Source organism: Neolamprologus brichardi, chromosome 7 (genome assembly GCF_056152115.1).
Source record: "Neolamprologus brichardi isolate AB-2024 chromosome 7, ASM5615211v1, whole genome shotgun sequence".
NCBI lineage: Eukaryota > Metazoa > Chordata > Actinopteri > Cichliformes > Cichlidae > Neolamprologus > Neolamprologus brichardi.
The window spans coordinates 62882532-62909542 of NC_142110.1; the positions used below are offsets into that span (position 1 = coordinate 62882532).

At 38.9% G+C, this 27011-nt stretch overlaps 2 protein-coding genes across 2 annotated transcripts; both read right to left on the reverse strand.

The window, feature by feature from the left end:
* Positions 1 to 1414: 1414 nt before the first annotated feature.
* Positions 1415 to 12280, reverse strand: LOC118453610 (putative E3 ubiquitin-protein ligase HERC3). Its single transcript, XM_087844081.1, has 23 exons — positions 12007 to 12280; positions 11790 to 11910; positions 11495 to 11571; positions 11046 to 11267; positions 10857 to 10948; positions 10593 to 10723; positions 10234 to 10358; positions 10076 to 10149; positions 9870 to 9985; positions 9681 to 9740; positions 9215 to 9320; positions 8427 to 8622; positions 8181 to 8329; positions 7961 to 8071; positions 6873 to 6974; positions 6587 to 6754; positions 6333 to 6473; positions 6027 to 6199; positions 5857 to 5923; positions 5698 to 5768; positions 2374 to 2557; positions 2139 to 2241; positions 1415 to 1809 (listed from the first exon to the last, which is right to left on the reverse strand). The coding sequence occupies exons 1-23, from the start codon at positions 12230 to 12232 to the stop codon at positions 1592 to 1594; spliced, it is 3033 nt and encodes a 1010-aa protein (XP_087700207.1). The 5' UTR covers positions 12233 to 12280; the 3' UTR covers positions 1415 to 1591.
* A 7053-nt stretch (positions 12281 to 19333) lies between these two features.
* On the reverse strand, positions 19334 to 21521 carry LOC148102286 (uncharacterized). Its single transcript, XM_087844526.1, has one exon. The coding sequence runs from the start codon at positions 21489 to 21491 to the stop codon at positions 19749 to 19751; it is 1743 nt and encodes a 580-aa protein (XP_087700652.1). The 5' UTR covers positions 21492 to 21521; the 3' UTR covers positions 19334 to 19748.
* Between the last annotated feature and the right edge of the window lie 5490 nt (positions 21522 to 27011).

The following is a 27011-nucleotide window of genomic DNA, read 5'->3' on the forward strand; positions in this document are numbered from 1 at the left end:
AGCTTTTCATTGGGTTTCGTTTCACACGCAGAGGAGGAAGTGGACAAAAATGCATGTTTGTATTGTACAATGTGGGAAATGTTGATACTGCGTTTAGCTGGTATCAACTTTTTATGTAACAAACCTTAAAAAAAAGAGAAAAAACTAACTACTGTATAAATTTAAAGGCTTGGAAAAAATCATGAAGGAGAGGTTTCTAAAAATAACATGATTTATTGATGCATGCAATTGAGATAGAGGTATTTGGCTCATACACTTGAGTCTTGGCATAAAGAATCCCAGCTGTGATGGGCATTAGAGCAGGATCCCCCGGAGTCTGGACGCTGGTGGTGGAGATAAAGACGGAGGCTTGAATGGAGCCTGAGTAATGATAGGCGGTGATGGGGAGTGGGTGGGTTGCACGAAGGCATCTGCAAAGGAGAATGACAGATGCGAACTAAGACTTAAAGTGCTTCGTGTGACCTGAGATACGAACCTGAGAAGATGATTGGATAAGACCAGTGATGTCATAAACAAGTTGACAGCGTGAACAAGTGGAAGTGACGTGAAGAATAGACTGAGCCGACAACACCTGGGAGCAGACAGACATCATAGATCTACCTTACTGAACTTATGTATAAGCTTCATAACAGTTTCAGTCCACCTTCAATGCTCCTGACCTTTCTTCCCTGGCCTCTTCTATGCTAAAGAAATTTTATTAATTAAAAAAATATATTAATACTACTACTACTACTGATAATAATAATAATAACAATAATAATGTATTCAGTATCTTTCTCTCATTATAAAACATCAATAACGGATGAAATAACAATAACAGCAGTTACTGTTAAGCTTTCCCTGGCAGTGTGCAATATATCAAATATACCTGGAAAAAATATATACTGTATATTTCATGTATAATATATATCTTGGCTCTGTATGACGTTGCTGAGAGCAGATATTCCCAATATGATCATCTTAGACCTGCAGCTGTATCAATGAGCTTGGAGCTCCATCCACTTACTGTTTAAATCGTTTGTGGAGGCAGACATCCAGAACAAACTCGGCTTAAAGCCAAAGGATTGTATTTTGAGCTCTGAGACTTCCACAGAGTCCAGCATTAACAATTTGGAATTGGAAATGAGCAAAGCGCATCAAATTTCAGTTTCAATTCATTCTAAGCAAAGCTTTAATAAAATTTTAAAACAAAAAGTTTTGTTCAGAACGAAGATGAATTTTTTTTATGGTGTAAATACTTTTCATAGAATTTTGATATTTAATAAATATTACACATGTCTACAATGACAACATTGCATAGGCTCAATATGATTTACTGAATGCAGTTATTTTGAATATTATTTGGATATTTGAATATTTTATGAGATGTAACAATAAGGAACACTTCCTCCAAACTATATAAAAGCATGTTTCACATTTTTATTTTTAGTAGGTGGGATTTCTTTGGTATACATACATTCACTCTACATCACAATCAGCAGCATTACAACTAACTACAAATGCTACTCTTTGGTCAGCAATTCACAGAGTGCTGCATTACAATGTTATGTCTTCTGTTCAGTACAGTAAAAAACTTGGCATTTTTTGTTGATCACTTATGGATCCTCTTATTGTTGCTCAGGGCCTCTGTGAGTTTGGTTTGCATGATCTCCTTAGCTGAGTATAACGGCAGCTCCAAGGTCGAGATGCACGTGTGTGTCTGAGGATAGTACTGGTCATAGGAGAGGTCCTCGACATCTATAACTCTGACTTGCATCTTGATTTTGTCCATACCGAGAATAGGCACCCGGTCAAATCCTGTCACAAACCCTAGAAGAGGAAAAAAAAGTGGAAGTCAGGGAGTTTTATTTTGTGCATAACATTATGGCCTGATAGCCCTCTGAAGTCAGACTGTCAGTTCATTCATGACTGCTCATCCACCTCAGCAGTTCATCAAATGCTTTTTCCTACCAAAGACCAGATACCAAATGCACAAATGTAAAAACATTCTGGAAACATATGAACTCAGGTCATAAAACATGAATATTTTACTTTATTAAATCCTTGCAATTTGTGGCTCTACTTTAAATCTTTTGGACATACTGAAGAACAAGATTAGTACTCATTGTTTTATATGATCAAATAAGTCAAATACTTACAAAGGAAAGCTTTCTTCTGGTTCTCAGTCAGTTCATCAAAAACCTCCCAAAACATCTGTATGGTGGGATGGTCTGCGCTGTATTCACCTTCATAATGTGTGTTCTAGTCATAGTGAAAGAGGCTGTTAGATATATTGAAAATAATTCATTCAAACTGTAATCAAAGTATACACAAGAATGTGATAAAAAAAAATTGCAGACAAATTACATCTTTGTGTCACTAACAGCTGTTTACCTGTTTCAGCTTTTCCCAGTCACTGAAGTCTTTGCCCACCATCACTTCTTGCAGCTCCTTTGGCCTAAAGAGTTTAACCAAATCCCGCTCACACACCAGGAAGAAGCCTCTCTTGAACTCCTGAAACACATTCTCCACTGATGTGTTGAAGGCATGATTCACGTAGGCATCCACAAACTCCTTCCTGTTTGGAAGATAAAAGTAGTGATTTAAAGAAACACATCCACACTTTGGTCAAATCATGAACTGTTCTGTTCCATTTTGTTTAAAGAGTGGTCGCTTTATATCTCTGCCATGGACATTTCCCATTAATTACTTGCGTATAAACATGCACGCTTGTGGTGTATCTCAAGAATATGCACAGAGTCTTGTTACTTTTTCTATTTAAATGCTTCTGCTTGGACACAAAAACAGTTTAATGTATGTTTCTTTGCAGATGACATCCAGTTATATCTTTCTCTCACCTCCATTGTCAGTGTCACTGTTGGTAGAGTCATTAGATATTATTTGCTGACTTGTCATTATCTCTAGCTTCTCTTTGGCAGGACAATACTATATTTTTATTATTTTATTATTAGTCCTTTATGTATCCAGGTAAAAAAATCTCATTGAGATTAAAAATCTAATTTCCAAGAGAGACCTGGCATCATGGCAACAAAAGTCACATACCAACAGTGTTGGGGAGTAACGGAATACATGTACCGCCGTTACGTATTTAAAATACAAAATATGAGTAACTGTATTCCGTTACAGTTACCGTTTAAAAAGGTGGTATTTAGAATACAGTTACTTTGTTGAAATAAATGGATTACACGGCGGTACTTCCCTGTTTCATATTGTGGCGGGTCAGGACTGTTTGGGTTTTGTTTGACAGCTACGTTCTGTTGTTTCAGGTGGCAGCGTTACGGTTGCCATGGTTACAGGGTGACGCGCTCTCTCTGCGTGTTTCCTGGGTGAGAGAGCGCCTGTTGTTGTTGTGCTAAGCTAATAGGCAGAATGCTACAGGTATAGCGCTAAAGAATGTAGCATCATAGGCAGTGTAGTCCGTGCTGCAGGGAGAATGGACTGCCATACACGTTATGTGTCTGTGAGCGAGGGAGGGAGAAAAAGGAAAAGTACGAGCTGTCATCGAGCAAAAACGGGAGCTGGAAGCATGTAAATATAATAATAACCACTGCAGCCAAGAAGAGTGCCCGACGAGCCCAGTTGTAAGTAAGCTATTAAGACTCGACTGTACACCGTGTTCGTGTTTTCCTCCAAAAACAATAAGTTCCGTTGGAGCAGCCTTTCAACGCCTCTCTCTGTCTCTCGCTAGCAAAGTTGACCCAGACAACAAAGTAAAGCTAGTTTTCAGCTACAAGCCCGACACGAACCCGACGTGTTAGCCAGAGGTCCCTTTACTACGGTTCGGAGCCGCGGACCTTCAGTAACAGTAATAAATCACAGCAATAGTACATTCATGTAGTTGTAAAAAGCATGATAATATATTAAGTAATCCAAAGTATTCAGTATACGTTACTCTCATTGAGTAACGTAACGGAATACGTTACAGAATACATTTTGGGGCATGTATTCTGTAATCTGTAATGGAATACATTTTAAAAGTAACCTTCCCAACACTGCATACCAAGTATATAACATTTAAAACAAATACAGTATCCCATACCAACTTGTATAAAATATACAATAACAGATCAAATTAAGTGTACATTAAAAACAATCACACTGAGTAAAAGAGTTATTCTCTCGTTCCTTTAAGACAGACTTAAACTCTCCCGAGGTAACCAATTCTGATAATTTCAGTTTCTTCTGCAGATTATTCCAGGAAGCAGGGCAGCGTATTTAAAAGCCCTTTTCCCCAATTCTGTTCTGATTTTTGAGACAATCAATTGTATGATATTATGAGAACGAAAGCTGTATTGGTTGTGATTTTTACACATATAAACACATAAATAAGATGGAACCAGCCCAAGGAGAAATTTATAGATAAAGATCAACCAATGGGAGAGTCTGCGAATATGCAAAGATGGACATTTAGCAGCAGCATACAAAGAACAATGATGTACACGATTTCCATAGCAAGTAATAAAACGTAAAGCACAATGGTACACAGTATCCAACCTCTTTAGGTAGTGGGCAGGTGCATTCATAAAAAGCAGGTCACCATAATCCAATAAAGGTAAAACAGTTGCATGAATCAAGTGTTTTCTCACTTGGAGGGAGAAACAGGATTGATTTCTAGAAAAGTAACCTAGTTTTAGTTTTAACTTTGACACAAGCCTTTGAATGTGAGTTTTAAATGACAAATTCTGATCTATAATTATCCCTAGATACATACTAAGATGTGACCATTCAAATTTCAGTTCCTTGAATTGTTTTAATCTTAGGAGACGTAGCTAACAACTCTTTGCCATTTGAGAATAACATGAACTTGGATTTCTCTGGATTTAACACCAACTTAAGTTGAGTTCAACGGCATCAAAGGCAGACTGCATAAATTGCAGGGTTTTTGCTACTGAAGGGGATGAACAATAAATAATTGTATCATCTGCATAAAGATGAAATGCTGCATTTGACAAATTATCACAAAGGTTGTTTATGTAAAGAGAAAATAGCAATGGCCCTAATATGGAGCCCTGTGGAAGTCCTTTGGATACTGGGAGAAAAGAGGAAGAAGACCCAGCAGCATGGACACACTGTTTTCTTGCTGACAAGTAATTTGAAAACTAACTTACAGCATTTACAGATAGACCAATATTGTTTAGTCTATTTAATAAAATAGCATGGTCAACTGTATCAAAAGCCTTTGACAAGTCAAGAAAAAGAGCAGCACAGTATTTTTTGCAGTGCATTGAATCAACAATATTAACCACTTTAATGGCAGCAGTTATTGTGCTGTGTTGTTTTCTGAATCCTGACTGATGTTGGGAAAGAACTGAATATTTGTCCAAAAAGTCTTTCAGTTGTTCACTAATGAACTTTTCTAGAACTTTTGGTAGAACACACAATTTAGATGTGGGCCTGTAGTTATTAACATCTGAAGGATCACCTCCTTTCAGCAAAGAGAGAACATAGGCAGATTTCCATATTACAGGGATCTCACTGTTCGAGAGGCTAATATTAAAAATGTAAGTTATTGGTTCTGCTATAAAATCTGCAGCCAACTTAAGAAAATAGGAATCAAGTTGATCTGGTCCTGCAGATTTATTTAGATCCAACAGATTTAAAGCCCTGTGGACCTCAAAAACATTTAGCGGAGAAAAACTGAAGGGTTTTTTTGGTTTTAAAACGCATGTTATGAAAAAACGCTGCCATTGTCCTCACTTATTTTGACTTGTCACCAACTTTTCAGGACTTTCAGGATCAAGGTCAATGTCCTTTCCATCCCAGTTGATCTGTTGCGGAAAAAAATAGATATTATTGATTAAAGAAGCGTGTTGATATCAAAGCCGTTTTTGACTTAAAGTTGTGTTAAACACCTACTGAAAAATACATGTCCAGGTTTTCCAAGTCATCATCTTTGTAGTCCTCCAGGATGTACTGCAGACTCCTTTAAACACAAAATACTTTAAGATGATTTGTGGAACCAATCAGCACCTAACACTACAAATATTTGCACAATACAGCAAATACAAGGGAACTTTCCCCCTTACTCTCCAACACTTGTGTTGAATTCTATCAAATCCTCCAGTGAAGGCCTTACACCGAGCAGCTTCTTGAACAGCACCAGTGGGAAGGGTAAGTGGATGATGCATTGGTTGTACAGGGCCAATCCACACAGAACTCCAAACAGGAAGAAACGCTGGTCTTCCTGAGTTGCCTGATGCTGACAGTAGAGACATTTGAAATTGTTTTCTTGAATTAAGGAATAATAAATCAGCAATCACAATTGTTAAATAGTTTTAGAAATCAGTCTCGGTCTATTTAAATTATATTTTTAGTAACTTAGTAACTCTTACTTTTGAGGAGAACCATGCCAGTGTTTCAGAGTCATTGAACGTGAACATCCCAGATTCAGCTGAGACCAAGTCATGAAAGACTTCATAAAAAAAGTCTTTCCTGTAGACGTCATCGGTTATTGGATTTTCATCAAACAAGACCTAAAAAATTATAAAAGTAAAAACATTTGTTGTATGCCAAAATATTGTTTATATAACAATGTGTACACAACAATGCAAACATTTTGAGTTGGCTTGTGCCTTGTTGTTTTTACCCTAAGTGGCTTCTTGTAGTCTGTGTCACAAGCATCCGCCAGTTGTTCAAAGGTGTCTTCCAAAATGGTTGCTCGCCTCAGGTCCAGTAAAAAAACATCTTCATCATAATCATCAAAAATACCCAAGTAGTCAAAGAAATTCTCCAAGTAGTAACTTATCTGCATTGTCTGGAAAAAAAGTTCAAGATTCAACACGTTTTTGTTTTGCCTACCTGATTACTTACTTTAAAGTGTATTTTAAACAGAGTATTGTATCACACCAAATTCATATAAGGATGTCATTTACCATCTTGGTGTATTCAGAATTAGAGTCAAAAACCCATTTTTTTGATTGCAGGTCCATCACAATTGGGAAGTCACAAAGGAGAAGTGGCTCAGCTTTAGCATACTAAACACAGAAAAGAAAACATACAGTTCTTTTGAGTTTAATGACATTTAGCAATGCAAACAATTTTAGTTTGCACCACTCATTTTTTATAATATGTTACATGGTGTAATGTGATTGTCATGATTCGGCTGTGCAGCAGGCAGGAAAGGACCCAAATGCAGACTCACGGAGGCGAAAGCAGACTCAGACACAGCTTTTTTTGCTAAATGGCAAAACAAACAAAAACAAAACTAGACTGGGAAATTATATGAACCGGGCACACGGGGACACACACAACCATGAGGGAGATGCTGACATAAATACACAGGAGGATAACGAGGGAAGTAAGAACACACGGGGAACACAGCTGACACGAATGAACCTGACGCCACAGGGGAAGCACAACTAGACACACTGAACATGGAAATACGAGACTTTCACAATAAAACAGGAAATGAAGAAACATCACACAGGAGACGACAGGAGGGAGCATGAGAGGGAGAGAGAGAGAGAGACAAGACACAAAGGGCGACACAACATCATAACATGACACGGTGACTGGGAGGACACAACACTCAGAGAAACGAGAAGGTCTAGGAAGACAGATAAACACAATAGATGGAGAAAATATGGAATGACACACAAGGATGGGAACACATGCACAGAAGAGGGAAATAAGGCACAAAGACTAACACACATAAACACATACTGAACAAAAGCTAACAAAATAAACTCAGGGAACCATAACACAAAATGTCATAAAAACAGAAGAAACTCAGAATGCTGGGACCCAGAACCAGGACAGTGACGGTAAATATAATGTCAGGCTGCATAATGGGATGTTAGTATGAACAGATGGTGACGAGTCAATGAATGATCGCACCCAAGGAAAATGACAAAAGAAAAAATAGAGAAAACAGCCGTCACAAAAGCAGACCCAACCCCATGACAGACACATCACTTTAGCCTAAAACAGAAACAAAAGGCAGGGTTTTTGTTTTGTTTACCCCGTTTTCTGAACGCCAGTGGCCCAGATCCTCATTAAGAAATGCTTCATCCAACAATAAATAAAAACTGCTCTCCGGTATCCTTCGAGATTCCGCAACCCTGCTGTTGGCCTTTAAAAGAAAAAGTTTACTTACAATTTCTTTTTGTTTTCAGGTTAAAAGAAGAGGCATTGAGGCTTAAGAAGGAGTAAAATGACTGGTTTAAGATAATAACACTGACGTTGTACATGTATTTGAGGACTAGCAGCAGATTTCTGACCCCGGAGTTGCGGGGAACCGGCACAAAGGACAGGATCTCTGAGAGTGCCTGCTTCCACACGTTAATGTGTCGAATCATGGTGGAGTGCGACAGAGAGGACCACCAGTCGCCTGAAGAAAACAATAACGTTAGCAAAAGTAAAAACAGCAGAAAGAAGGGCTTTAAATTTTCCATGTATAATAGTGGTGGTGGGTATAGGCAGCATACCTATAATCTGGAGGCTTTCATTCGACAACCTTGTTACTGCATTGGCTACCGCCACAGCGAGCTTTATTCTCTGTTGCCGTGTGCGTTTCAGGACTGTGTGCAGAAGCTCAATGAGAAGAAGGTAGATTCTCAACCCCTCCACTCCCACTGGTTTCTGATCGAGGGAAGGAAGCAGGCGTAGCACTGCGGCCTCGATCTGTTAGTTTGGCAAGGATTGCAAGAATCGATCAGCAGCAGGCAGATCGAAGGTGGATTGTTTTTGTGCAGGGTGGCGTTCAGAGGAAAAATGTTCGGATTATTTAGGTATCTTATAAAAACCAGGATTCTTACCTTGTCACTTAGAGTGCATCCAGTTACTATTAGCAAATATCCCCTAAATGAGTCATATGCAAGTGTTTTTTTAAAGGCGACTGTGCCTGTTCAATATGTGGCCACAGATAACAAGTACATTACAATAATATATACAATGTATGAAATGATAATGATGTGTCTGCTTGATTATATCAGGTTTTAGACTGTCTCAGTGATACAAATGGGTAGAAACTAGAAGACAGTCTGGACTGAGGCTTTGTTTTAGAGTTATAATTACATGTGAGTGTCTGAGATAGTCTGAGTTTTGAACATACTGCAACAGTCAAAATAACAATTGAAATACTTCCCCCAAGTATAAAAAGGATCAAATGAATGATTGTCAACATAGACAGAAAAACAAGGAGTCATGGAAAGATTATTTATAAAAACAAAAACATAGCCTTTTCCTACAGATTACATGTATTCTAGAAACATACCTCTGCAAGAACATTGTCTTTCTTTGCCAATTTTTTGAAAGCATGCCGTGCATGTTTCATGTTCAAACCGGGGTACTTTGGTGAAGTTTGGAAATGTTTATCAGCGCTAAGAAGACAAAGAAAAAAGTCCACATTAAAGTGTTTCTTCTTCTGCATCAGCAAATATATATAGCAGCTAAAACATTACCGTGGTCACCCAGTTAAGTTAAGAGCATGTTCACATTTGCTAATTAATTAACTTTTAACACTGATAGGAATATCAATAGTTTGGCTGCTATTTTGACATCAACCAATGCACCAGACAAACCCACACTGTGTCCTCTTATTCATGCTAATAAGAATCATCAATATCATTACAAATTAGCACAGAATAACCATAAATGGCAGCGCTAAATTTCACAAGCTAAAACATATTAGACCTACCACCGACAACCTGCCATGACATGGACATTAACTCTTTATTTACCTTTTTTCAAGGAAACTTTTATTCAGATAGGATGCAGAGGAAAATGCCTCCATGATTTCCCTGTGAAGATTGAATGTTTTCATTTGATTGCAGAAAAAAAACTTGCTTTCAAACAAATAATTTGAGTCACAGAAGCCATAAATCACCAGGCAAACCAACAAGCTGTGACTGCCAGTGCATCATACTTACTGTTTAATCTTTTTCCATGACTTTAAATCACATTCAGAGATCCATTTGTCAACCATGTTATCAAGACAGTGTTGTGATGCAATGCCACAGTCTGTGTTTGAACCCTGGTGAATGCCCTGTGAAGGAAAGCAGTGACAGTTTACATATTCACACATATTTGCACCTCCTCCCATCACAGTGTGTACTTTATGTGTTAGTGTCAGTACCTCATCAGATGAACATGTTGCAAATGAACAGTTTTCTCCTGCAAAGATGTTTCTGATTTTGCGCCCATTGGTGCCTTAAATGATAAGTAAACACGTAATTTCTTTCATAGATAAATTAATTGCATCCTCAAGTTGTTTATTATCAGAGGTGTAGTTACCCTGTGGCAGTCGAACAGGCAGCGGCACAGATGGATTACTCTCCTCTCGATGTCCCAGCTGCCCTTGATCCTCACAACCAAAGGAGTAGACCTTCTTGGATTCGGTCAGCACTAAAGTGTGATTCCTGTGTAGATGATAATATACAAAATATTTAGACCTCAAACCCACATATACACTTTACTAACTGCTTTACTTTAAGCATTTTTTTATTTAAGCAGCTTGATGTTGTCTCTGATATCTGTTATATAAAAACTGTATTCTAAAAGAATTGTGATACATTTAAAATGTATAATTGCTTCACATGGATGTTAAAGCTGAAAAAAATTAGATCATGAATTAAACAGTATGTGTGCCGTACCTTCCACATGTAATCTTGGTGACCTTTGCCCCCCAGAGCTCCGCAACAAATCGAGGACGCACTTCGTTGCGTAGTGAGTTGTGACCGAGCTGTCCATGTTGACCGGAGCCAAATGTAAACACTGCCCCATGCTGAGGAGCCAAACACACAACCACAGCATAAAGTCCCACAGCCATTTACTTTTACATGACAACTGTTTAAATGTGTTTTCAAAAAATAAGGAATTAAGAAGTTGTTGGGGTTTTTTTGTTCGTTTTGTCTAACCTTTGTCAAAATGGCCGTGTGGTCCTGTCCACAGGAAATGCCCTGAGCTTTCTTCATATTCAAACACTGAACAGGAGCTGGTGTGTGTCTGTCTATAAGGAAAAGGATTGTCAGTGTTATTATGTTACCAGATTATAATGCTCATTAACATACAATAAAGTTAGGACATTTATTGTAAAGCCACAGTACCTTTTGTGTCTCCCAGCCCGAGCTGTCCACAGTCATTTCTCCCCCAGCTGAAAACACCTCCAGAGACAGAGAGGGCGAAACTCTGGTCTCCTCCTGCAGCGACCTGGATCAGGGGGATCGCTGACAGTGATGGCACATGTTGAGGTGATCTGCAGACAGACTCTCTCGTACCCAGACCCAGCTGGCCCCTGCAGTCCTGACCCCACGTATACAGCTGACCATCTGTAGGAGAATCAGCATGTCTCTGTGAAACACTCTCACTCCTGATATCTTCAACTTTTACTCAGAGTTTATGTTTAATGTCATGACATAGACCCTAAATGTGTGGACTATTAGTAAGGCAACCAAATGTGTTTCCTATGAATGTAAGTTGGATGGACTGACTCTGTCTAAATTATTTGAGTTTTTCATTTACATTTGTAGCAGTTTACTGCAGAACTGTACTGTACCTTTGGTCAGTGCAACCGAGTGCTGACTCCCACAAGCAACCTGAGAAACCTGTTTGTTAGAAAAAGCTTCCAGTGGGCTGAAAGAGAAGGAACAGGACACAGAAGAAAAATCCAAATAAACAGGCTACACACTGCGGGGTTAAAGGCCTAATCATAACAGCCATAATAAACCATTTTGCACATTTAGTCTATGGAGCATACTTTTTTTTCTTAACGTGATACTAATACTCCTTCTCATAGGACCAATAAAAACAACAACAATAATAATAAAAGTTTGCACATCTGTATCTGTTACCTGGGAGTGAAAGGTGGGTGTCTGGTGTCCACACAGAGAACTTTGCCGCTCACAGACAGCAGTGCGACCACATCATCGCCACAACTCACAGCCTCTATCTTCTCTTTGTGTTTCACAAACTCTGCAGATTCACGAGCCACAAACACAGCAGGTGTGAGTGGACACAGTTCGGTTAAATGTAGCAGAGAGTGAACTTGTTAGTGACACCGATACTCACTCTGCCTGCCTCTCGCTCTTCTCCCATCCTCGCTCTCGTTTGTGCGGATAATGAACGCGTTTCCATTACTTTTAACGAAAGCCAGCACGTTTCGACCTGCCGACAGATCCGCGATGTGATGGCTGATGTTTAAATAATGAACTCCATCATCAGTGGTCGTGCTGTCGGTACCGGAGCCGTCTTTCACGTAAAAGCCGCGCTGACAGTCCTCTCCCCAGGAAAACATGTTGTCGTGTGTTTAGGAGCAACAGCTGATCCTCACTGTGTCACTCTGCAGTCTGTCAACAAGAAACGAAACTTAAACTTAAGCATGCCGCTGAACAGCATGAGGCAACAAAATGACAACAGTCGGGAACACGATAGTGAAACTGATCACAGATAATCATATCAGACAACAAACACCAGCGCAAGACGATTGCGCTGTTTTTCAGATCCATGAGTAATATTGATGGTATTAATGTGGCAACGGTAATGTTTATAGCTTTTATACTTAATGTTCCATTCAATTCAATTCAATTTTACTTTTTGTAGGGCAAAATTACAACAGCAGTCAACTCAAGTCCCCTTTTGAATGACAGCAGGAGAGAAAATGGAGAGAACCCCCCAAATAGATGAACAACGCTGAGACAGAGGAAAAAAAACTATGGCAGAGAGCTGACCTTTCATTATCACTAATGATTAAATACTTGGATTACCACAATTTGATGTAAGCTGGTATGTTTTGATCAGTGGTTTGAATTTCATTTAAGTTAGATTAATTATATTGTTGACAAAAGAGAAAGCTGATGATAATGAAAACTAAATCAGTTAAAATGTTGAGAGGGTCAGCAGATACATGAGCTTTGACACTGATGAAGGAAAGTGTGTGTGAATATTTCTGTTAACTTTGACAAAATGGCAAAATAGTAAAACGAAACTTTTGGGAACAACAACAGGTTTAGTATTAACCAACCGGCCCATTTAACAGACACAGCAGCGATTACATTCCTGCACTCTATGATACTGGCTCATAGTGAACACTCTATTACAAGTTGGTCCTATACGAGCTTTGCTGCTATTGGGCCAGTCGAAGTATGCTACAAAAGAGCATTGAAAATATTAGATAAGAAACCCTTTTCCTATCACCATTGTCAACTTTGAGATAAAGTTATACACAGCTGAGGGACACACAAACATGTGATCGTGTTTAATTAATCATGCTTTATGTTGGACGTGAAAAAGAGTTAATGTTTTACAAAAAGGGAAACGTGTCAGTGCAATATCACCACAGTCAGAGCATGTGTAATACTGGGGTTTGTGCAATATAATTCAATTCAATTCAATTCAATTCAATTTTATTTATATAGCGCCAAATCACAACAAATGTCGCCTCAAGGCGCTTCATAGATACAGAGAAAAGCCCAACAATCATATGACCCCCTATGAGCAAGCACTTTGGCGACAGTGGGAAGTAAAAACTCCCTTTTAACAGGAAGAAACCTCCGGCAGAACCAGGCTCAGGGAGGGGCGGCCATCTGCTGCGACCGGTTGGGGTGAGAGAAGGAAGACAGGATAAAGACATGCTGTGGAAGAGAGACAGAGATTAATAACAGATACGATTCAATACAGAGAGGTCTGTTAATACATAGTGAGTGAGAAAGGTGACTGGAAAGGAAAAACTCAATGCATCATGGGAATCCCCCGGCAGCCTACATCTATTGCAGCATAACTAAGGGAGGATTCAGGGTCACCTGGTCCAGCCCTAACTATATGCTTTAGCAAAAAGGAAAGTTTTAAGCCTAATCTTAAAAGTAGAGATAGTGTCTGTCTCCCGAATCCAAACTGGAAGCTGGTTCCACAGAAGAGGGGCCTGAAAACTGAAGGCTCTCCCTCCCATTCTACTTTTAAATACTCTAGGAACAACAAGTAGGCCTGCAGAGCGAGAGCGAAGTGCTCTAATAGGGTGATATGGTACTACAAGGTCATTAAGATAAGATGGGGCCTGATTATTTAAGACCTTGTATGTGAGGAGCAGGATTTTGAATTCAATTCTGGATTTAACAGGAAGCCAATGAAGGGAAGCCAAAACAGGAGAAATATGCTCTCTCTTTCTAGTCCCTGTCAGTACTCTTGCTGCAGCATTTTGGATTAACTGAAGGCTTTTCAGTGAGTTTTTTGGACATCCTGATAATAATGAATTGCAGTAGTCCAGCCTGGAAGTAATAAATGCATGAACTAGTTTTTCAGCGTCACTCTGAGACAGGATATTTCTAATTTTAGAGATGTTGCGCAAATGGAAGAACGCAGTCTTACATATTTGTTTAATATGTGCGTTGAAGGACATATCCTGGTCAAAAATGACTCCAAGGTTCCTCACAGTGTTACTGGAGGCCAAGGTAATGCCATCCAGAGTAAGAATCTGGTTAGATACCAAATTTCTAAGCTTTTCAGCGCCGAGTACAATGACCTCAGTTTTATCTGAGTTGAGAAGCAGAAAGTTAGTGGCCATCCAAGTCTTTATGTCTTTAAGACATTCCTGCAGTTTAACTAATTGGTGTGTGTTATCTGGCTTCATGGACAGATAGAGCTGGGTGTCATCTGCATAGCAGTGAAAATGTATGCTATGTCTTCTAATGATGCTGCCTAGGGGAAGCATGTATAATGTAAACAGAATTGGTCCTAGCACTGAACCCTGTGGAACTCCATAATTAACCTCAGTGTGTGAAAAGGACTCTCCATTTACATGCACAAATTGGAGTCTATTAGATAGATATGATACAAACCACTGCAGTGCAATACCTGTAATACCTACAGCATGTTCTAATCGCTCTAATAGAATATTATGGTCAACAGTATCGAATGCTGCACTAAGGTCAAGAAGGACAAGCACAGAGATGAGTCCACTGTCAGAGGCCATAAGAAGATCATTTGTAACCTTCACTAAAGCTGTTTCTGTGCTGTGATGAGCTCTGAAACCTGACTGAAACTCTTCAAATAAACCATTCCTCTGCAGATGATCTGTTAGCTGTTTGACAACTACTCTTTCAAGGATTTTTGATATGAAAGGAAGGTTGGAGATTGGCCTATAATTAGCTAAGACTGCTGGGTCTAGAGATGGCTTTTTGAGTAAAGGTTTAACTGCAGCCACCTTGAGGGCCTGTGGTACATAGCCGATTATTAGAGATAGGTTGATCATATATAAGATCGAAGAATTAATCAATGGCAGAACTTCTTTGAGCAGTTTTGTAGGAATGGGGTCTAAAAGACACGTTGATGGTTTGGAGGAAGTAATTATTGACGTTAACTCAGAAAGATCGATTGGAAAAAAAGAGTCTAACTTAACATCAATGGAACTACAAGTAGCTGTAGATAATATTACATCTGTGGGATGATTATTAGTAATTTTTTCTCTAATGATAAAAATTTTATTTGTGAAGAAGTTCATGAAGTCATCACTAGTTAACGTTAAAGGGATGGTTGGCTCAAAAGAGCTCTGGCTTTTTGTCAGCCTGGCTACAGTGCTGAAGAGAAACCTGGGGTTGTTCTTATTTTCTTCAATCAGTGACGAATAGTAAGCTGTTCTGGCTTTGCGGAGGGCTTTCTTATAAAGCAACAAACTATTTCTCCAGGCTAAATGATGATCCTCTAAATTTGTGACACGCCATTTCCTCTCCAGATTACGAGTCGTCTGCTTGAGGGTACGTGTTTGAGAATTATACCACGGGGTCAGGTACTTCTGATTAGAGACCTTAGTTTTCACTGGAGCTACAGTATCCAGAGTCGTACGTAGTGAGGAGGTGAAATTATTAACAAGATAATCGACCTCTGTTGGGGTAGCGTTCAGATAGCTGCTCTGCTCTGTGTTGGTACAGGGCATTGACGATGATAACAGTGGCTGGATTATATTCTTAAACTTAGTTACAGCGCTTTCAGAAAGACATCTACTTTGATAAAGTCCACTCTCCACTGCTGCGTAATCAATTATTGTAAATGTAAATTTTATCAAGAAATGATCAGACAGGAGAGGGTTTTCAGGAAACACTGTTAAATGTTCAGTTTCTATGCCATATGTTAAAACCAGATCTAGAGTGTGATTAAAGTGGTGGGTGGGTTCTTTTACATTTTGAGAGAAACCAATTGAGTCTAACAACAGATTAAATGCCATGTTGAGGCTGTCATTTTTAGCATCTACATGGATGTTAAAATCACCCACAATAATTATTTTATCTGAGCTCAGAACTAAATCAGATATAAAGTCTGAGAAATCAGACAGAAACTCTGTGTAAGGCCCAGGTGGACGATAGATGATAACAAGTAAGACTGGTTTCTGAGTTTCACAGCTGGGGTGGATAATGTTAAGCATCAGGCTTTCAAATGAATTAAAAGTCTGTCTTGGTCTTTCATTAATTAATAGACTGGTGTGAAAAATTGCTGCCACACCGCCCCCTCGACCTGTGCTTCGAGATTTCTGGTAGTTAGAATGACTCGGGGGTGTTGATTCATTTAAGCTAACATAATCATCCTGCTGCAACCAGGTTTCTGTAAGGCAGAGTAAATCAATTTGTTGATCATTTATTAAGTCATGTACTAACAGAGACTTGGAAGAGAGAGACCTAATATTTAATAATCCACATTTCACTGTTTTACTCTTTGGTTCAGATGTGGATACTGTATTGTTCTTTCTTTGTAAATGTTTAAGTTGTTTGTTGCTGGTTTTTAGTTTGTTTTTTGTCTTTTTGGAAGCAGACACAGTCTCTATGGACATCTACGGAAACACATCTATATAATTGATGTGTTTCCGTTATTATTATCTATATTGTCCTCTGTAAGAGCCAAAGTCAATGTTTATGTTTTGCCTTTTTGTTATGGTGGCACAGGTGTATAGCTTTACCTGCGTCTCAGGTGATGGCATGTGGGTGTGGTCACAGTCTATTTACCTGATCTCGGTGTTCGCAGCAGGTGTTGTTGGGTGAGTGGTTTGTGGGCAAATTTTTCTGTTGTCATTTTTTGGCACACCAGTTAATCCATGCGCTATTTGTAAATTGCTTGAAAGCGCAAACGTTTGTTTTTGTTTTGTTCTTAATAAATAAATAAATAATAATAAATGCGCAAAGTACAAGTACGACTCATTATGGATTATTGGAGGCGCGTCACAGGGACACAACCAACTCAGCCGGCCACGGCTTTATTTACGGATGAAAGTCGCAACATCCTCTGTTGTCCACTCATCTTGTCATTGTTTGGTCTAATATGATGTGATCACTGTTTTTGTCCTTGTCACATGATCTATAAATATTATCTCTGTATGTTTTTACTAACTTGTGTGTAACACCAACCTGCCAGAGGGTCTGCAGATGAAAAGTCTATAATCTGGCATATTTACATTTGTGTAAAATGCTTATTAATATGTATTGCCCCTCATTCTAAAATAAATAAATAAATAAATATATTAAACTGATGAGAAGCTGTGTTCACCCCAGACAGCTCCCAGAAATTTGGGCAAATGTCTGCTGTGAAATTTTTAGCCAAACCAAATTGCAGGTCAGTTTAAAGCTGAAAAGTAGTCCAAACTCTAAACCGTTCCTGAGATGCAGAAATGTTTTCACATAAAATTCAACGACTGTACTTCCAAACAAATTACACTTACAAATGCTTGTAACACAAACGATGAAAACAGTAACTGCAAAGTTGAGACCGAAAAGTGTTACAGTTAAAGTGATGAGGTGACAGCTCCCATTGGTGATTGTAATAAATGTAGGTTTCATTATAGCAGAGGTTCCGAAGGTGTGCCTAGAGCTCACCCCCTGGTTATTGCACTCTGTGTTGTGTGCAGTGTGACGGACACCACCATGTTGATTTTTTGGATCCAGAAGTGATCATAATTAGACGAGAGCATGGAGTACAAAATTATCATCTAAAGCCAGAAAGCTTGAGTTCATTTAAGACACCAAAAGCCCTGCCATTTTCAAATCCAGTTCACTGACTAACAGAGGAGGGTTAAATTGCATATTTGCTACATTTGAGATCTAAGTGGAACTAATAAGCGTAAAAAAAATGCAAAGATGGAGGACAATTTATTGAAACTATCACATAATTTTGTTTGCATGGAGCTGTATGCAGTTAAGCAGTTTAAATACACAGAAGAGAACATAAATAGACTCAAAATGTCTTTCTCTTTCTCATTAACTGAAGACTGATTAAAAGTTTAGGTTGCAAAACTAAAGTTCAGAAAACAGTACAATGTGATTAAATCTGATTGGTCTGAACAGCAAAGCTTAACAGACGTAGTTTAATAGTACAACGAAAAAAGTTATGCACAAAGAACATGTACAGTACCCACCTGGTGATTCAGGTTCAGGTCCCACACTTAGATTGTCCTGTATTTAAAACAAAGAAGGTAAAGATAAAGAAGAAAATAAAATGCACAGGTGTTCTTGTTTTACTGCATACACTTAAAATGGAAATTAATAATGTTAATAAAGGTAAATCGGTCTGCAAAAAAAGAAAGAAAGAAATCAACACAAAGACAGTGACCTGCAAGCACAAACTCATCATTTCTTTTTAATGTCAGCTTGTCCTTTAAAACCTCTCTAGATGGTGTGTTTATTGAAATGACAGATGAGTAAATGGGCATAAAAATGCATATCAGATGAACATGAGAACAGGACAAGAAAGCGAAATTATTCTACATTATTGTGTAAATTTCTTTAGTTTTAAAGGCCATGGTGGTTATATTTGCTACATGTTTTGTTTACTTCTTTCATTATTGAAAGTCTGATCATTCTACTTAGGGTGCTGATCCAGAAACTGGTGCTTTCAAGTGCTTTCAGCACCTGAACCTCTTGCTCTAAGGAAAGTGTGACCATAACGCCTCTGTTGGCAGATACAAAGAAGAGCCTTCCTATGTATTTGCATGCTGATCGTAACTGTTTTCATAGAGAAACACCTTATAAAAAGCCTTATAATTTAACTTATACCTTTGATTCTTACAAGTGTGGTGTGTATTGCCAACATAAGAAAGTACCGCATTAGGATTTAATGCCACATTTGACCTCTGACCTATCTATTTGACTTCTCATCTAGACTATAGTGAGGGTCTAAAAGATCCCAATGTTATTTAGAGCTATATGTTCCTTACTGCCATTGCTTGTTTTGGCAACATTTGGGAGATTATATACCAACATATGTGGATTCTACATATCACATTATAGTTTACATACAAATATCCTGTCATCCTGTATCAATGTGAGTGATGTGATTTTGAATAGAATGACAAACACACGTGTTCAGTCTAGGCTGAAAATGTAGACATTTGTGTGACAATGAAACATGCAATATTCACAATATAATCTTTTAGATAATTTTATTAAATTAATAAATAATAATTTTATTAAATTAATAAAATTATTAAAAACATATCTTATTGGGCACTCTAAATTAATATACTCAATTTACAGTGCCCAATAAGATAAGTTATGTATTAGTTGACAAAAAAGAAAACCCCAATAATCTGACATTTCCCTCTGAGCAAGCACTCGGCGACAGTGGGGAGGAAAAACTTTCTTTTAAAAGCAAGAAACCTCCGGCAGAACCAGGCTCAGTGAGGGACGGCCATCTGCCTCGGCCGGTCCTGGAGTTTTTAAAATGACTTGTTAGCCAATTTAAAAAGTTACTTTGATGTCAACTAATACACTTAAACTGTCCTAATAATTTAAAACAAATATTTACAGGCAATCCTGATGGATGGATTGCTTACAGAACATTCATTTTGTTTTGTGTGTGTGGAACCCCGTAGCTCGACCCACATAGGAAAAGAAGCTGCTGATGAAAGGTTCACTTTCCAATATAGTTACAACATGCTCTTTGAAGACCTTAATAATGAGCTCATGAATGTATCTGTGGTCAAATGACATGAATGTCAGAATTACATCTGGATCTTGCCATTTTTCTAGCAGAGACTTGTAGACCATGTTACTGAGTAATGGTACATATTCGACAGGGATTTTAATTTTTTTGATTCGAGGCCAGACTTTACTGAACAGCCGTTTGGCGATGGCATCAGCTTTTTCAGTAGAGCAGGGTGAGTCGGAATTTTCGACGACATGCTTCACCAAGTCCTCGATACAGATTTCCACAGAAGACCTGTATTTCTGAACCTCTTCAGCCGCACTAAGGGCTGGATTCTCCATCGACTCGATCAAGTGTTTTTTAATTGTCTGGATCGTCAAGTTTTGCAATACCGGATCCTTGTCATTCAATAACATTATCAAATGTTTGTCTTTACAGAATGTTTTTTCGCGGATCTCTCGGTAAATTGCCTCACCAAGACCTTTTAACTTTTTTTTGTCTATATACAGGTCTTTGATGCGGTCATCAGACACCACGCTGTCAAAGAGTCGCTTGTGCAGTTTAACTGAAGGTTTGTAGTGGGACGTGTGTGCGTGTGAGAGCACATCATGAATAAGTGTGCTCAAACGCTCTTTAACCTCAGCATCATGAGATGTCCTACTACCAACAGATTGGGATTTTTCATTCGGTAATGGAAATATATTTTCCTTAAACTCTTCTAAAAGTGTTTGGGAGATATTTTTAGTTTGGTCTCCATCGTCCTGAGTTTTTCTGCACCATGCGAACAGCCTTGTTAGTAGGTTTCGCTTCTTTCGGAGGAGGCGATCTTTGAATATAGAAATTACCACTTGTTGGTTCGGCTGAGCTACTCCCAGTGCAATGATTACAAGGTTTGGTGGAATTTCCAGCAGCTTCTGAATGTCTTTGAAAATGGATTTTTCAAGACTTTTCACTGTAATTCGGTTGATGTTTATATTTTTATCCTTAATTTGCGCCCACAGAGATATGAAGAGTTGCTGTTGCATCTCATCAGACGGCGTCACCTTTGCCTCTCTTGAGGCGCGTTTAATCACAGCGTTTACGAGCTTTTTAACAAGCCGCTGTTGTTCCAACAGTCGAGGTTCCACAGTCACATCACCAGAAGGGGCAGTGGGCTCAGCCTCACCCACCTCACACTCCAGAGAGGAGTCACTCTTTTTGGAGTCCTCGGTGGGCTCAGCCACTGGTCCACTTTCTGCCCCCTCTGCTACTTCTGAAACGGATTCCAGACCAGCTGACTGTGGATCCTCCTGATTCAGTTGCTGGGTGTACGAATGGGGGCAGCACACACAGTGCTTCCGTTTCTCCCCGACTCCCTGTAAAATTGTCTCCCCCGAGTTGACACTCTCCCCTGTGTCGACACCACCCTCACAGTGCCTAATCATTGGCATGACTTCAGTCATGGTGATGTGAAACATCTCTGATGTAAACCTACCAAGTGCCTGCTTGGTGTTTTCATCTGAGCACCCTGTTTTCAGTGCACGCCACTGGTCTTCTGATATGTTCATAAACAAGTCCCTAATTTTGGATTTTATAGTTTCCCTACATTCACTCAAAGGATTCATGTCTGTTTTTGTATTGATGCTTTCTGTTAGCTGATGCGTTCGGCTGTGAAACATTAATTCTTCTTACTGAACTGAATCGGTGACTAACCCCTATTTAAGGATTTTTCTAATGCGACGTCACTTAAGACATCAAAGGATCAAAGGGATTCTAGCGCTAAGCTCCGCCTACATCCGGGATGACGGCGACATGACGTTACCTAGCAACCGCTATAAGCACAACGACGATCCTCAGTTGTTGTGATTCAGTTTTGTGGCCTACTGGTGCACCGCTTTAACCCACACCAACTACTTTCAATACTTTAAAATACTTTAAAATCCTTCGTTTAAAGTTAGAATGTGAAGCGAGCCCCACTGTGTTGTTATCGGGTTTCCATGATGGCTGGTGAGCTATGCTAATTCAAATGTTTATGTAGCTTCACTCATTCACCTGCAGATACAGACGGCTATCAGAATGGTCACATGTCTGTCTTATTAAAGAACATTACAGGTGATCACGCGCAGTGAGTTACAGCCAACAAGGAGTCACGCAGTTTTTGTGTGCATGTCTGTGCACGTGGACATTTATTATAACTTTGTTTTGTCTTCATTCAGCACACCGCCCACTCTTTTTATTTATTCATTTATTTACCTTTTTTTTTTTTTAGCTTTTTAAAATGCTGATGGAAAAAAAACATTTTCCCGTTTTCAAAACAGGTTCCCACAACTACTTTTACTTTGAAAGAAGGCCCGGAAGTTTTATTTTTTGCCTGCAGTAGTCCACAAGTCACATCGCTGCTTGGTGCCAGAATAATTATGATGATGCACTAACCAAAAATGAAACTCAATGCTTCATAATCCAGTTGCCTCCATATATGAAAACAGCCCTTTAAGGTTAAATATTCAAATCTCAGACACAGATTCCCTGTCAGAATAAATGTTTCAAGCTTTCTGTTAACCTGTTACCAAATTTACATTTTGAACATTTGATTTGATTGTTCAGGTTTAGCGAGCGAAATCTATAGATTTTGCATCTCTATCATAGATAACATGGCCAGTAATTATTGAAGTTTGGGGGTATTTGCACATCTCTCTCTTACGGTTGCACCAAAGGATTTCCATCAGGTTGAACTTGGTCTTGGTCATTGCATTATAATCTCTATTACTGTAGAATGATGGACTTTAAGTTTTTTGGAATGGTCTTATAACCCTTCCCAGATTGATGTGTAGCAGCATTTGTTCCTTCAAGGCCATCGCTGATGTCCTAATTAACTTTTGAGTTGTGTTAACAAACATCATAAAGCTTCAGACCAGCAAACTGGAAAACCTTCTGATTTTATAGACATGTTCAACACTATCTGACGATAAGTCAATTTGGAGCATTTGCATTAAATTATTAGCAGCAAATGACTGCTTCGTACCCTTTTAATTCCAATGGAAACAGTAAGAGTGTAGTTTTTCACATACTGCTTCTGCATTTTGGCTCAACTTTTGCTAAATAAACATAGGTGTAGTGCAATATGTGATGATCTGAGGCTGTGTTTACTCAGTTTAAAACCAGATCACTGATACTAACTCCTGAGCTGACTGTAAGTTAACATGCGCCACAAATAAGGGTCATATTTGGATTTTAAAAAATCAAGAAGAAGCTACCACTGAATGCTACTTTCCCCTGCGTGACACTGGAATCAGTAACACATACTAAATAAAAGAAAAGTGAAAGTTACTCCCTCAAATTGGGCCCTCCATACCCTGTAGGAAACTCACTTCCTTGGAATAACATTAAACGGGGAAAGAGTTGATCGCAAATGTCCTTCTCTTGAACCTTCTTTCAGTCAGACAAGTGTCGCTTTGGGCTTTTGTTTGCACAGGAGAGGATTAACAATGGAGACAAAAATGAGCTAACGAAGCATAAAAACTATAGAAAGGGCGTATGGCTCCTGTGTCAGTGAATCCAAACGACCTCTATGTTTGAATAATTCCAGTTACACAGTTCAAGAAATATAAAATTACTCTAATGGAAGAAAATGGCAGTAATTAATTGACAATATGTGTATCAGTAGTACTAAAAAGCTATTATATCAGAAAGTAAAGGGAAAACAATCTGATCAGCTGAAACTGAAACAAAATCAAGCCTATCATTAGGAATGCTGACTTATTGTAATGTCTGTTTGCTTTTTACAGCTTCAGTTCTTTTTTCACTCAGTAGGTGGAAGCAAACTACAAACAATGGTTGCAATTTACGCTCATCTGTTTTCATTAGAGGTAGAACCCAGAAGCACATCCAGGTTTAGGTCTACTGCTTGGTGCTACACAAAAACAGGCTGAACAGACTGAAAATTACTTGTATTTGGATAAATCCAAATCAGACGTCAGTGAAGCTCCATAACCACTTCTGCTTTTCAGTTTTCTCAGAAATGGATTAAGCCTACACCCAAACCTACAGATGTGTTCACTGACTTTTTCTCTTAGTGTGGAAATAGACTTAATCAACCCATTACTCAACTGAATTGATTATCATGACCCTCACTAATAGCCACTAAGTTAAGAGTGATGTGCAAACCCATTAGCCAGAGTAATATAAATATTTTAACTTTTAGCAAATCCAGCAGGTTAATTAAGTGATTTCACATCATATTTTCAAACAGCTTGTCCATTATCAGTCAAACAGACAAATTCAGACAAAAGCACTACTGTCAGTGACTCAAACTTTAACTCTCAATCTGGGGCAGACAACACTTGGATTGTATGCCAGGTTTACACAAATCCTCAAGTTAAAAGAAGAGAAAAGAAGAAGATTATGTTCTCAGATAAAGCAAGCAAAGAGGGCGAAGCAGAGAAAGTACCTGCACAATCAATTTTCCTGTTGACTCCTGGGGGAGCATAGGTCCGCAACAACACCACGCCAACGGACTCTGTTCTGGGCTGTTGTCTTTAGCTGGGTCCACTTCATTTCGGCGGCCTTCATTTCGCTCTCGACAGATCTTCTCCACGTCTGTTTGGGTCTCTCCACTTTCCTTTTCCCTTGTGGATTCCAGTCCAGTGCTTGCCTTGCGACGTTGTCGAGTGGTTTTTGAAGTGTGTGGCCTATCCAGACCCATTTTCTCTTCTTGATGTCTTGACCGACCGGGTTCTGGCTGGTTCTCTTCCACAGGTCTGTGTTTGAAATCTTCTCAGGCCATCTGATGTTGAGGATGTGTCGCAAGCACTTGTTGATGAAAATCTGTATCTTACTGGTAGTGGTCTTGGTCACCCGCCACCTGCACAATACATCCACATAAATCATAATGGAATTTCTTTTTTAGAACGCAGGAACATCAGGGGAGTAAACAGCTGTTTCAATGTCTAATCACAGATTGTGCTTTCTGTTGTAAACGTTTTTAGTAAGGCACAATTAACAAAAAGGCTAGAGAGGATGCCAAGCTGATATCAGGCCTCAGTCACATGGATTGTTTCTTAAATTCTGAAATTAAGTGGTCATCCAATAAAGATCTGACACTTCATATGTATGCTGATGATACTGTAGTTTTTACACAAGCCAAAACTGCTGATGATGCAGCCCATCGGCTTTCATTGGCATTACATGATTTACAAAAATGGCTGAATGACTCATGCCTTAATGTAAAAAAGACTGTATCCTTGTTTTTTAGTAAACCTAAAACAACTGTGGCTGCAGTAAAAGTTCACTTGGGTGCACAAGAACTAATTAATGTTGAGGAATTTAAGTATTTGGGAGTGCTACTAGACTTTAAATTATCCTTTAAAAACACATTGAAAAGGTAGTGAAAACCGTAAATGTTAATATACAGAACTCTAGACATATCCACACATCATTGAAGGGACCACAACAGTCTTATGATCCACTCAGACGTGTTACATTCAGATCGTTTCAGCCTAAAAAGAAACAATGACATTGATCAACCACAAGGGGGAGGTAGAGTTCCTCCAATGTCCACACATTGAACGCAGAGATACCCACAAACACAAACGCACACTTTCAAAATGTTACATGGCCTTGACCTTCCTGTAACTCAAGAAGCATCTGTCACTTTTACAAAGTGACTTATTTGTTTCCAAGAAAAGACTGAGGAGATAAATGTGATAAAATGCTGACTAAAAGGTGAAAAACTGACAGAAAGAGCCAAGATCAATGTGCTTCTGTTTAGCCCAGTGGAAGCTAAAAATGCAAAAGGTTATCTTGAGGACATTATTCGCTTTAAAAACAACAAGCCCCATCTGAAATGTTAGCTTTGGAAAATGCTCTCACTGAGACAGAGGGCACAAGCTATCTTGGAATTCATTTCCTTATAGGAAAAAAATCCACTGACTGTGGCTCAGAGCATGTTTTTGTTTAATCTTTACAGTGTCTTAAAGAGATACATGTTCCAAAGTAGCTGACAACAAAGAGGGAATTCAGGTGTTCGTGGACAGCGTCACTGCATCACATCCCTCTACTGAAACTCCCACTCTCAGCAAAGAATGTAATATTCTCTAATAGTATCTATAAATATTAAATATTCTTTATTTATTTATAGACAACATGAGTATTTTTCCAGTTATCCCATAAGTTGCACAATTTGCATAAGTTTATGCAAATTGTGTGTGCAATTGCAGAAAGTCAAAGACACCAAATACCTCTTAACATATTATTTCTTTATGTATTGAAATGTATTTGTATGCTTCTAAATTAAAGGAATTTGATCTATTTTCCTTTTATTTTCAGTGAACTTTAGGGTTGGGGGGGGTTAGGGTTAACCTAACCCCCCCCAACCCCCTTCTTGCTGTACATGTAACTGGTGCAAAGGGTTGTGGATCAGATAGCCTTTACAGGAAAGCTGGTTTGCATGCTTGAAAAATTAAATGGGAACCACCAGGAAAGCCAAATGAAGCAAGTTGCACACTTATGGCTGGTTCCATAGACTCCCATGATAAAATGGTTCAGCTATAAAAACAACATGTTCAGAAAACAGTTTTAGATCCGTGTGGATTTTTTTTTATGCTTAAAGTTGGGGATGTGGCTTACTTTGATTGGCAGATGTCCTCCCAAAGACTGCTGAAGCTGCTAGCTATCTGCGAAACATGATCTCAGTTAATCCGAGTGACTGAACAGCCTCTCTCCACAGTGTTTGTGTTGCTGGTGCCTTTAGGGGCATTTTAATGGCATGCTGTGAGGTCCAGCCTGTCCAAGAAGTTTGTGCTCCACCTTTGGTGAGTCGCCACCAAAAAGCAGCTGAGGGTTGCACATAACGCCCATTATTACTTCGCTTTGCTGAAGTTTGTCAGAGCTGCTTGGTGATTAGGGGTTTTGACTTCTACCTGTTATTATTTTTTTAGTCTGTGACTGTGCTTTTTGGGTTGTATTGCTTAAACTTTTACACTTTAATGATTAAATCAAGTGAGGTGATTTTTAATATGTGGATTTAGGTGCTAAATCCAGGGTGCTAAAAAATATTCTCAATCAGATGTTACATCCATGTTACATACACCTTGATAACCAAGCTGGCAAGCAATAGCTGAAATCTTAAAAGCCCTTCTTCTGGTCTAAATATGGTCATTTTGCTAATATAATGGCCGTGAGTCCAGACTAACTTGTGATGT

What these genes read in the sequence shown, in the direction of transcription:
- LOC118453610 (XM_087844081.1), bottom strand. Translation starts at nt 12,232, where the DNA reads ATGTTTTCCTGGGGAGAGGACTGTCAGCGCGGCTTTTACGTGAAAGAC. An exon ending in CAACATGTTCATCTGATGAG is followed by an intron (nt 9,986 to 10,075) that starts GTACTGACACTA and finishes TTTCCTTCACAG; the next exon opens with GGCATTCACCAGGGTTCAAA. An exon ending in CCAGAAGAAAGCTTTCCTTT is followed by an intron (nt 1,810 to 2,138) that starts GTAAGTATTTGA and finishes TTCCTCTTCTAG; the next exon opens with GGTTTGTGACAGGATTTGAC.
- LOC148102286 (XM_087844526.1), bottom strand. Translation starts at nt 21,491, where the DNA reads ATGTTTCACAGCCGAACGCATCAGCTAACAGAAAGCATCAATACAAAA.